Source organism: Sycon ciliatum, chromosome 8, assembly GCF_964019385.1.
Source record: "Sycon ciliatum chromosome 8, ocSycCili1.1, whole genome shotgun sequence".
NCBI lineage: Eukaryota > Metazoa > Porifera > Calcarea > Leucosolenida > Sycettidae > Sycon > Sycon ciliatum.
This window is the reverse complement of record NC_088650.1, coordinates 22,266,268-22,278,619: the sequence shown is the minus strand read 5'-3', so window position 1 is coordinate 22,278,619 and position 12,352 is coordinate 22,266,268. Positions and strand designations below refer to the sequence as shown.

Genomic DNA, 12,352 nt, shown 5'->3' with positions numbered 1-12,352 from the left:
ACTGCCGTACACAATACTTGCCAATCCAGGATGAAAATGTGCACAATCCAGCACATCGAGTCTGAACTTCTACGTTGTTGTACATCGTACTGCCCTTGACAGCCTTGATCTAATTCCCGCCCCCTGCCGAAAACCCAGCTGGGAAGCGACATGGCGTGGGGGGGGGATCAACGGTACTAACACTCATCCGGCCTCACACATCTGCACACACACGAGTGTTGGTTTTAAAAGAGTATCATATGCACAGAGAGGTGCATCAGAGATTCTCCTGTTGCGCCCCAGACAGGGAAAAAAAAGATTCGTGGCCACTGAATTAAAACGGAGAAGTACGAAATCAAGCAAACCCAAGCAAGACCACATTGATAGTGGAAACATAAAGGCTGATGCTGGTTGCTTATCTGCTGGTTGCTTATCTACTGGTTACGTTTCAATGCTTTTCTCAGTCACTGGCACCACTAGCAATCAAATGATATATTGTGCACCCACTGATCAATCAAAGTTCTTCCTTTCTTTAAAGGCACAAATAGCACGGACTGTACGGGACGAGACAGAACACTTCACCTTTGAAGCACAGCTGAACCAGCAGCTGCACGCATGGCAAAGCCAGTGAAAGTCTAGCTTTCTCTCTTCGAAAGTTTAAATAGACCATTGGGTGGCACTCTAGAAATATGTTGACACGACTGCATTGGACATTGCTCAGCAAGCAGCAGAACAATGGACAGCAACGGCACAACACACGCATAGGCATATTATTCAAAGCTGCTTAGCCTGTGTGGCGGCGCTTGCCGAAAATGACTGCCAGCGTACCATCTCTGCAACGACAACAATGGAATACAACAGATAAACACGATCAAAACACGATCACCAAATTAGTCACAGATTACTATACTCTGCCACGCTACGAGTAGGTCGCCTGAGAGCGCTTTGTGGAGTGGTGCAGTGACTAATATTTACTTGAAGTATGTTAACCTACTGGGCTCCCGCAACGTATGCTGACTTTGTGCATTCTAAGCTTTTTTGCTTTGTTTTTAAATGCGACTGTTGGCCAGGCAGGCCGGACTCCCCGGTGAGCTCCACCGGGAACCTGGCTAGCCAGCCTGAAAAAGCACAGGAAATGCCGAAGCCAGGCACAGTGGGCTGGATTTGGTAAAAGACGAGTGCTGGGCGTTAACACCCTACACATGGCTGTAAATACCGGGCACAGTCATACAGTGTGCACACGCACGCGCACACATGCACACATGCACACACACACACACACACACACACACACACACACCCGTCCTGGTCCGGAGTGCTACTGCAAACTTGCTTACCGTTCACCATCGTCCACTGATAGCAACGGCACAGGTGCATCAAAACTGACCAGCTTTGGATGAATATCATATCTATGTAAAGAGACAAGCAAGAAAATCCAATAAACTAGCGAAGAATTAAATGACCCGATACACACACCCACACCCACCCACACCCACACAAAGAGACAAAAGCACATGAGTTCACTTTTACGCCTGGCACGAGGGAAACACAGATGCAGCGAATGTGATTTTCGGTCTTTGACCACTTGCTGGTGGGCTGATCCACTCACCCCCCCCCCCCCCCCCAACCGCTTTAGGAGCTGCATCTGCGCCTTTGATCTTTGCAGGAAGGTGGCGTTCCTACGGATGCTGACAACTCAGTCTAACTGAGTCTCAAGCGAACCGTGATTTTTTTACTTTGTCATACCACGTCCTGGTTTCAGTGCTTTGTGAGCCTCATCAGAGGATATGGTGACTAGTTGTAGGATAAGTAACGATATGGGGTACATGTACTGATCTTATGTGCCTTAGAATGGGGCACAAACCATTCTGACAAAGTACAAACTACACGAGTAGCACCTTAGAGTCTACAGTGCACGAGAGGCAGAGATCTACTAAGAGGGCAGAGTGTTTGATCCATCCACACAGATATGCACTTGCTACACACGGGATAAAACTGAAATTATGGATCATGGGTTCATCATGCTCCGGAAAAAGCACAGGTTTCAGCTCCGTACGAATAGCCTACAAGAAGGAACACCCCCGCACACAAACACACACCTGATTTTACGGCCCTTGCTGGCTTTAGTGTCCACCTGCTTCTTGACCTTCCGTCGCAGTTTTTGAATCTGCAGCCATTGTCTGAAACACAGAAGTGCACAGTGACAAGTTCAAGCAAACGCCACACCACAAGATGTGACACACAACCAGAGTGTCACAAACCCGTCTTACCCAAGGCGTATTGAAACTAGTCTTTGTAGAAAGGTGGTCTTACGCCACGGATCTAAATAAATATAGCACATTGCGTTGAGACAGATCTGGGGTGCGAGATGACTGGCCTCTCAACACACGTGGTCTTTCAACACAGAAGTGAATGCACATTGAGATACAGTCTGGGGTCTGAGATGACTGGCCTCTTTTAAAGACAGGTGGTCTTTCAACACAGAGGTGAATGCATAATGAGACACAGTCTGGCATCTGAGATGAGTGGCCAGGTGGTAATTCACAGCTGAATACATATTGAGACACAATCTTGGGTGTGAGCTGACTGGTTTCTCAACACAGATGATCTTTCAACACAGGCAGTGAAGGTAAGTTGGCCACGGGTCTGACATAACCAGTCAGTCTAACGACACTAGGACACGTATGAGTTCTACTGTACGCTGAAGTCCAATCTGGGTAGAAGACGAAAACTCACCTTCCCATTGCCACAGAATCATTCGCATCCTTCACCCGAGCTTGACCTTCAATAAACTCTTTCAACATCTGTCCACCACAAGAAAGCCACCACAAACATCATGGTGGTAAGAACACACTAGAAAAGAGTAAAGACCTGTGACGTATGCTACACACGCTACGCATGAAGAACTGGGAGTTACAATAGTGGGGAGAATTTTGCAAATCACACCATCGACAAAGTCGGACCTGACATACCTGGTGATAGAAGTCCTCGTCATCAAAGATTTCCGGATTGAGCGACTTGAGATGCGAGTCTCGCGTACTCCCCTCACTGTTCGTTTCCTGTAGAGGTAGAAGGTAGAAGAACAGTACCCAGCACTGATTGAAAAACACTGTTGGCCTGTTTTGTCCACGGGTATGTTACCAAAAGCAGGCATTCGGGTTGCATACCCTCCCAATCCCGAGTAGGCTTACATGAAACCCGTACTTTTCCAGGGCACCACTGCTGGCATCCGGTAAACACAGCACAAGCAGAACTTCCGTACTACATAAGTGTTCCATCTTTTGTACACCCTTCAGCACACGAGGGGGAGTTGCGACAGGCCAGCACAGGCATCCATAGACCCCTCATTTCCTTCTTACACAAGCAGAATGGTTGACACAGTGCCCGCTACTCGGAAACATACGTAACTCGGAACATGTATACGTTCATATGCACATGTAGCGGAGTGTATAGATCCAACAGCCATTCTGGCACTTTGAACTACAGCTTTCCCCCTGTTTCCATGGAAACCGAGACCAATATGTGTAGCAAGAAGAACCCATGAGTGTGTGTGATCCCCGGTAGCCTAAGGGGTCGTCGCAAAAGTTTTCTGTCGTCCCTGAAACGAACATCGTTCATTTCATACTTGGACCCCCTCCCCTCCCTCTGAAACGAACACAGCTTGCTATGCTGGACGACGAAAATCGCAGGCATGTACATGTCATAAATTATGTACAGTGTCGGTCGACTTGCGATTTTGGCTCGCACCCCCTCCCCCCCCCCCCCCCCCCCCAAATGAATCATGTTCGTTTCAGGGACGACAAAAAACTTTTGCGACGACCCCTAATCGGTAGGGCACTGTCCCGGAAAGACAGGGGTGCTGGGTTCGAATCCCGCTCGTGGATCCTTCTTTTGCAACATTGGCGCCTGGCAATGGCTCGAACCCACGACCCATCGCGAGTAGGTACGGCGTGAGGACACAGCCTGTTGGGGCGGGGGAGCAGTGTAGCAAGAAGGGCCCATGAGTGTGTGTGATCACCGGTAGCCTAATCGGTAAGGCACTGTCCCGGAAAGACAGGGGTGCTGGGTTCGAATCTCGCTCGTGGATCCTTCTTTTGCAACATATGCTGCCTGGTGGGCCGGGGTGCCGAACCCACGACCCATCGTACCCCCTGCGAGTAGGTATGGCGCGAGGACACAGCCTGTTGGGGCGCGGGAGCAGTGTAGCAAGAAGGACCCATGAGTGTGTGTGATCACCGGTAGCCTTATCGGTAAGGCACTGTCCCAGAAAGACAGGGGTGCTGGGTTCGAATCCCGCCCGTGGATCCTTCTTTTGCAACATATGCTGCCTGGTGGGCCGGGGTGCCCATGATTTCGAGGTCCGGATGAGAGATATATATGCGTGTAAATATTTAGCCATGAAACTCACCGCAGGCTGCTGGTCTTCACCGATCGGAAGCTGATTGGATCGATTCAATTGTGTTCGCTTCAGCAGACGATCTGGATCCATAAGGACCTTTACAAGAGAGCCAACAGAACAAAGCAGGAAAAAGCAACCTATGACGCACTTCTTCAAAAATGATCATACATGTATTTGATAAGAAGCCTATCACCATACTAGAGGAAAATGCCGCTTGTATCTCCCTGGCAGTTTAGCTGACACCACGGCGATCGGCTTATCACTTTAGCAACACCTCCACAGACTAACTCCCTTCACCAGGGCTAAAAAAAGTCACGCCCACAGTCGCCATTGGCGCCCAGTGGTCTGTAGAGTTCAGACTCCAAGAGTGGGTAAGGCACGGCATGTGCAGAATTGTGTAAATACCTGCTATTTCCAAAAACGGAACACATGCCAGAGTACTTCATGGAGCGAGTCTTCCTCGAAGAGCAGGTAGTTAGTTACTCAGTAGTGCTGTGGAGACTGAAGAAGTCTTAGAAAGACGCGCAACCCACTTTGTACACATCAACATGATTCGGAAAAACCTCAGCAAACAATCTAGAGCAGAGTGAGCGTGGGACAATACACGTAGAACAACTTGTGCATGTACCTGATTAATTGCGTTAACAACCGATGTATCACTGGACTTGAACGACTGTGGTAAGACAAGATGAGATAAGGGAAAAAGAAAGGCAGAGACAACAGATAAGACATGTACATCTATGGCATCTACAGGAGAGCATGAGAATTACACCAACAATGGCAAATAGCATTGCATCGGTGTGGCAGCTAAGTAAGTACGGATTACTCCTGAGCTTTGCCAAAGGCATGAGGTGTCCGGCAGCACAATCAAATGCAAACATTTCACCTCAAATGCAAACATGTCATCTCTGGGCTGCATGCTATTGGGTCTGCATGCTATTGGGTCAGCGAAATGATGAATGAAATCAGAATCAGGAAAAGACTGACCTTCGTTGTCAGCTTGCCAGAGCCAAGACGTGTTCTGTCACTCCATTTGGTCACTACTTTGTTACGATACGTTTCAAAGCCGTGATGAAAGTCACTCAGTACAGCCTCAAACTCATCAGATGTCTTCAACGTCTGCAAGAGGACCACACGATCAAATCCCAGTGTACATTGATAAAGGCCACACCTGGATCGGTCTCACAACAGAAAAAGCTGACAGCTACAGCATCTTGTAACTTGTTCTGATGATGGGCGACGGGCCCGAAACATCAATAATTAATATTTCACAATATCAATAAAACTAATTTCTAATTCAGCGCAGAGTGAATAGGAACTGAATAGAGCGGTTGTCAGTTGACAACCCCCCTTTTCTTCTATCATGCAGTTGTGTGATGTCCATACATTTCTTAGTCCAGCAAGTTGTGTTACCAATTTGGCTGCAGACCACAGCAATGCCACTATACGGTTTCTGTACGGTCCAGTAGTGTTTGGCACTATAATGTGCATGTACACGTACCTGGCTTTTCTGCGATTTCCTCCGCTTCTTGGCGCCATGACTGGGCACATCACCATCATCACTGCCCAGGTCACCAGTGTCCTCATCCTGTTCATCCTCACTGTCACTGCCGTCGCCGCCGATCTTGCCTTTCTCCAACATCTGCATCATGTCGTCATTACCACCGTCAGCATCATCCAGCCCGTCCTCATCATCGCCAGATGCAAGATCACTGTCAATTTCTTCATCGCTGTCCACTACTGAAGAGATTAGACAAAGAATCACAGCCGCAAATCGACACATAAGCATTCAGTTCTGCAGTGAAACGGTAAAAATGTACCTCACTCAACAATCACTCAAACGAAGTGTCCAGAGCCAGCCCCACTCATATAGAGGGTATTCGAATGTCATGTGATGACGTAGCACATTCTATACTGAGTATGTTACACTCAGTATGGCATCATTTCTCTATTTGTCGTCACTGTCTCTATATGGCATCACTTGTTTACTTCGTGCCTATATGGCTTCACTGCGACTTTCTCTATATAAGGCCGCAACCACACTACGTAAAAATCACAGCACAAAATTTCTTGCATATCTCAGTACAAGTCGGTACACAACCACACTACACTTTTCGGTCTGCATAGATGACGTTTTCACGCGACCAGCACGTGACGTTGTCGTACCAAAGCGTGTGCCATGCGCTGGAAAAGACCGGGAAATTCAAAAAAATTGCTGATGCTGATGCTATGTACGACGACAAGGTACAAAAACAAAGTTGTACACAGGAGAAGGAGCGCGAAAACGACGAAAACGACAAACGTGGCTTTCTACAGGGGTGCGCCAGTTGCTGAAAACCTACAAAGCGCATTTTGCATTTAGCACGCGTCGCCATGACGTTTTCTACTGTAATGCCGTTTGTACGTGATTTTGTACCTAGTGTGGTTGCAGCCTAACTCCAGGTCATTCTCTATATAATCAAGAGTACATAACCAAGAGTGTGCAACTCCTATCTTGAGCTGCGATGGGTTCACCCACGGCGGAATTTTTATATTGGGTCATTCTTTGCCAGAAGTATGATGAAATGCGTATGCTTTCCCGCGCTTGTTTTGTAGATACGGTGAGAGTTCATCAGGTTCAAGACACATCGATCTATCGTCCGTTGTTCTGCTTGGACTACCGTAGCTGTACTGTACAAATTATTTGTACTTTGATCTCTGGCTGCGCATGATGGCATCAGTGAGCCCAACCGCCGCCAAAGACTGATGCCATAAAAAAATTCCGCCACGGGCTGAGGGATCGTGGAGTTGCACACTCTTGGTTATGTACTCTTGACACTCAGGTTGAGACTTTCTCTGTATGACTCCAACTCAGGTTTTGTATGGAGAAGTTGGCAATCTGAGTTGGAGTCATACAGAGAAAGTCTCAACCTGAGTGGAGATATATAGGGAAAGTCGCATCTGGAGTTATATAGAGAATGATGTGGAGTTATATAGAGAAAGTTGCAGTGAAGGCATATAGGCACGAAACATAATACATCCGAGCTTTTGACTTGAGTGGCAAGAGGTTGTAAGAGAAGCCCGTGTGTGCATTGAGTTCGTGTTTATTCTTGGCTTCTATTATGGTTGAGTGCCTTGCAGATTCTTTGAGTAATTTAGTGTTTGGCCTAGCCTTCCTGTATAGCTAGTGCCTTTGACTATGGGAACGAGTTATGCTGCTATTGGGCTACTCTGCGAGAGCCAAGCCCGGCAGCAATAGCGTTTATATCTCTTTCGGACGGCCAATGTTTCACTTAGCACCAAACAAAAGTTTCATCCGCCGGCCTCAGTTGCTGGAAACGCTAGAAGGTCACCAATCCAGCCTCTCGTGAGGAAAGCGTACCCCTCCAAGCTCTTATACGCTTTCATTTCCTCCATCGTGTATGGACTAGGCACGTTGGTCAGGTAATGAAATACATCCGGATACTCAATAAGTACTCAGATGGTGAGCCAAGGAAAAATTGAATATGAAACAAGGAAAACGGCGGACACCCGATATTTGGAAAATACAGAAAATGACTGGGAACCGACAAGCTACGGATCAGGAGCACAGGCATCAATCAAGCCAAGCTTCTCCCGATACCGTTTCTTCTTGACATCGTCCAGGTTGTCATAAATCGACGAGTACGATCAAACAGAATTTTCTTCAGCCATCGGGACAAAATGAGAACTTCCACATGAACTACTTAGCACTAAGAAACACATCCTCTATGCACTTTTTGCCACTCAAGCCTTTCTTGAAGATCTATGCAAGGCCAGCGCGAATACGGGATGACGTAATGAAATACCCTCTATAAAGTGTCAGTTGGGTTGGTCCGGCATTGGTTGAATTCGAACCCAAGTATTAAATCAAGAAGGTGTGGGCAGCACAATGCTTGTGTATTCCACACATGGGTTAAGCTCGCCTGAACAAGATTCTTGCCTACTACAAGTATCCTAATCTTGCCGACACCAACAACAACTGTCCCGTAGATGCAAGGCAAGCTCCGAGCAAACACAATTCAAGTACCACTCACCACTTGGTTGTGGGTCTCTTTTCAGAGCTGTGCGGCGGCTACTGGCACTGGATGCAGCCGTCGTGGCTATTGCTGCCAAATGCCTCGTCTCACTGTTCTTGTCCAGCAGCTGGTGCTGCAAGCTGATCATTGATGATAGCATTTCACGAACACCAGCCTTGGCTACATTGGAACACAGAGAGAAAATGCACAACACATTCGCACACAAATGCACACTGTACATGTATAGTATACACAGAACTCGGAATGATCGGTACATGTTGGCGATGGTGCTCAGAGGTTAGATGTTCTCAAAAATATTCCACGGAGTTCCCATTGTACTTCGATAGCAAAACACGGCATACAAATTGTTGTGTTAGGAATACTCCCAGCGTAATGTACTAGCCACTCAGTCAGGATGCTGCTTCATTAGTCGGCTGTATCCAAGATGCAAAGACCCCACAATTTCTAGTGCGAGAAGGTGCCCTGGCAGAAACGCTCCTTCGTAGGGTCCTGCTGCAAAGGCCCTGGACAGCTTAAAAAGTCTTACCAGCACCGACACGACTCTTGTCCTCGGCGTTCTGACAGAATGTAGGCATCTTGCGATGCGTTGGTAGCCTGTTGCTTGCTAGGAGGATGGGTTGCAGCTGAATGCGCACTTCCAGCAGAGATTCCCACAACCCTGAGAACATTGGTGACACAAATGAAAATAAAGAGGTCAAATTTCTCTCTCTATCTCTCTCTCTCTCTCTCTCTCTCTCTCTCTCTCTCTCTCTCTCTCTCTCTCTCTCTCTCTCTCTCTCTCTCTCTCTCTCTCTCTCTCTCTCTCTCTCTCTCTCCAAGTGCCAGCCACCAAATCGGGGTAACAAAAAAACAAAAACAAAAAACGGGCAGAGTGGTGTATACCACACGCTTCACAACAGAGTGTTCCAGCAAAATGGAGATTCTTACCCACTTGAACCTGAATAGCCTTTCCTTTGTTGGCATCATCACTGGCCGACTCTACTGTCACAGACTGGACACCATCACTCGCAAAAGGAGCATCAGAAGACCTCTGTTTCTTGGATGACATGGATTTCTCGTCACCGTCACTTTCGTCACTATCAACTTCGTCCTCATCACTATCCTCCTCCTCCTCCTCCTCATATTCGTCGTCATCATCTCCCAAGTCTTCACTTTTATCGCTGCTACCAACGTCACTCATGTCGATGTCATCAGACTCTTCACCGTCAAAATCATCCACATCACTCTCATCTTCTTCATCAGCACTGCTATCCTCTGAAGTAAACAATGGATGTAATTACAGCACAAAAGCAAGTCAGCACTACGCGTAGTTAATAGTTACAGTCAAACCTCGTTAGGACGAACTTCAAGGGCCTGAACAAATATGTTTGTCTTATCGGGAGTTCTTCTTATCCAGATCTGACCAAAAATCGATATGCATATCAGATGGATTGTATCTACGTGAAGGTGCATGCTGTGGTTAACGTGTACATGGGAAGCATGTCATTCTTAGCATAAGCCAGAAACAGGTAAGTACAATGACAAAGTGCAATGAATCACGACTGTGTCGAAAGTTCCTACAACGCACTGATTGATTTGTTCAAAACACGCTTGAAAGCAATTTGCACTGTACGTACAATATGACCTCGACTATTGAAAAAAAGAAGAAGAAAAAAAGCAGCCAGCGCACGCGCACGCTCGTGGACCGAAAGTTCGTACTACATGTACATGACCACACTGACTTTGTTCAAATCACACTTGAAAATAGTTCGTCTTCGCGAAAGTTCGCTGTACAGAAGTTCGTCGTAAACGAATAATTTTGACTTGAATTGATGCCTGGCCAACCATAGGATTGGCCTTAGTTCGTACTAATGGAAAGTTCGCCTTATCAGTGTTCGTCCTAACGAGGTTTGACTGTATATTGCAAGAGTAGTTTCAAAGTATCCGCCAAACACGCTGCACTATACACCACCACCACCAGCAGCAGCAGCAGCAGCAGCAGGATCACCACCACTCACTGCTTGGAACGGTGTATATCGTCTTTCTGACTCCTTCATACAGCGGAGCTGCTGGCATAATTTAGTGTGACATTCCCGTGTCCCCGGCAATCACTTCCTCAACGCATTCCGTACTCATCAGTGTTGTTGGTAACCTGATGACAGCCTGCTTTAGGATTCAAAAGTATTTATTTGAATTGGCAGTTTTGCAGCAGTGTTTTCGGATTTGCCAAATTGCCAATGCATTTCAACTGCTACAATGTGAACCACTGCTGTATACCATGCAGCACATTGCAACACAGAGATCATGTGCAGCACCGGCCTTTTTTTCCACAGCAGAAATCTTTAGGGTGGGAGCCAAATCAAAAATTCTGACGCCCAAAAACATATGCAGGAGATAGGGAACTTCGTAGATGGTACTAAGTATGTATTCACGGAACATCACTAAATTTTCACACCAGGGCAACTTGACATACAGGGGCATGATGGTCTTGTATTGAAGTTATAAGCAGAACTGGCTTCACTCAAGGAGTATTGCTCTCAGGCGGTACATTCAATTTCACATGGACTCTGGCAACAGCATGTCACTACTGTAGCCCAATCTTATCATAATATGTTTTGTCATCACATTGCGCAAAGAAGGCAATTTAATCTTTGCTTCCAGCCTGACACGCTCTTATATTAAATTTTGGTGACTTTCTAGTCTGGATGTACTTCGGCAGCTTGCTCTTAGTGTCCATGGTCCTGTACTAGTACGGTGAATCTCCCCTTATCCAGACGCCCTAATCCGGGCACGTCTGTTTACTGAGCACCTTTCTAACCAATCTAGTCACTGAAATTGGCTTTTCAACGAAAAGCAGCCCCAAAAACGATTGATTGTCATGAAAAGTGTTTAGTTCCAAGCAGTAGTATGTATGTTTTGAGTTACGGGCAATTGCTGTTTACGGGCAGTGCTCGGTCCTAACCTGCCGGGATTTGGGGAGTTCTACTGTAGCACTGAACAACTGCTAAGCGCAGATCGAGTTATTTACGCTCGCATAATTTCTATTCTCCCGTACCTTGCAGCTTGCTGCGAGAAGACAGCTTCCCTGCATATTGGCCACGCTTGACTGACGGTAGCACTGCGTTTTTGATGAGCAATCTACTTGGCTCTTCTGCTAAATTCTCCTCCCTTTCCAAGTCGTGCTTCGAGGCGTTGAAGAATTCCCGGTCATTTCCGATGTCTTCATCCTCAGGATCAGGATCGGGATTCGCACTAAATAAATACTCTTCTTGCCAAGGCTTTGCCGAAGACATGGTCACAGATTGTCCTTGCGCAGCAATGAACTTTGATGAAATTTGGTTGTGGACATATCTCGAGAATGAACATTAATTTTTATGATTGACAGATTGTGAACATAAAAATTATTTGAAGCATTTTTTGCTTTTTTTGATTGTATGTCGACATTATCACCATGGTTACCTTTTCATTACTGTAAAAGCAGAAATTTTCGGTGGTGGTGTTTCATTTTCGGTAACTTCGGTGTCGACAATTTTTACCGAAAATAAAACGCACCGAAAATTTCGGTACAACCGGGTGTACTACGTAGCACACTTGACTTACCTGGAAAACGGGTTTTACCGAATTGTCCCTCCGCCGAACCGCCGATTTTGGACCGAAAATATGTTGCCTGATGATGATCGTAGTGATGGTGCTGATACGTGACCCGTCGTGGAAGGGAACATGAACAGAATGGAACATATACCAGTCGATGCCTATTAGCAAGAGTTCATGTTGGGAGTTATGAACTCTTGATGGTAGGGATGACTGCTACGAAGTTTTAGCCCCATGCTCCCCATAGGCCCAGCGCTTTTTAGCGCCCGACGATAACCAAATTTCATCGATTTTCCATATGGATCAAAGCATAGTCTCCGGAATCTTCTCCAGTCGAGCTGAGTCTGGACGCTACAATGTCGAGACG

General features: G+C 46.7%; 1 protein-coding gene across 2 annotated transcripts; it reads right to left on the bottom strand.

Moving 5' to 3' along the window:
• Positions 1–218: 218 nt before the first annotated feature.
• Positions 219–11,759, bottom strand: LOC135822339 (protein AATF-like). 2 transcript variants are annotated; one of them, XM_065335081.1, is made up of 13 exons: positions 11,450–11,759; positions 9,343–9,669; positions 8,942–9,073; positions 8,413–8,574; positions 5,880–6,118; positions 5,366–5,497; positions 5,007–5,051; positions 4,388–4,474; positions 2,952–3,038; positions 2,716–2,783; positions 2,079–2,159; positions 1,317–1,388; positions 219–812 (listed from the first exon to the last, which is right to left on the bottom strand). In XM_065335081.1, the coding sequence occupies exons 1-13, from the start codon at positions 11,685–11,687 to the stop codon at positions 764–766; spliced, it is 1,719 nt and encodes a 572-aa protein (XP_065191153.1). In that variant the 5' UTR covers positions 11,688–11,759; the 3' UTR covers positions 219–763. The 2 variants fall into 2 exon arrangements, with proteins under 2 accessions (XP_065191153.1, XP_065191154.1); XM_065335082.1 differs by having other exon boundaries at positions 5,880–6,115.
• Positions 11,760–12,352: the final 593 nt, after the last annotated feature.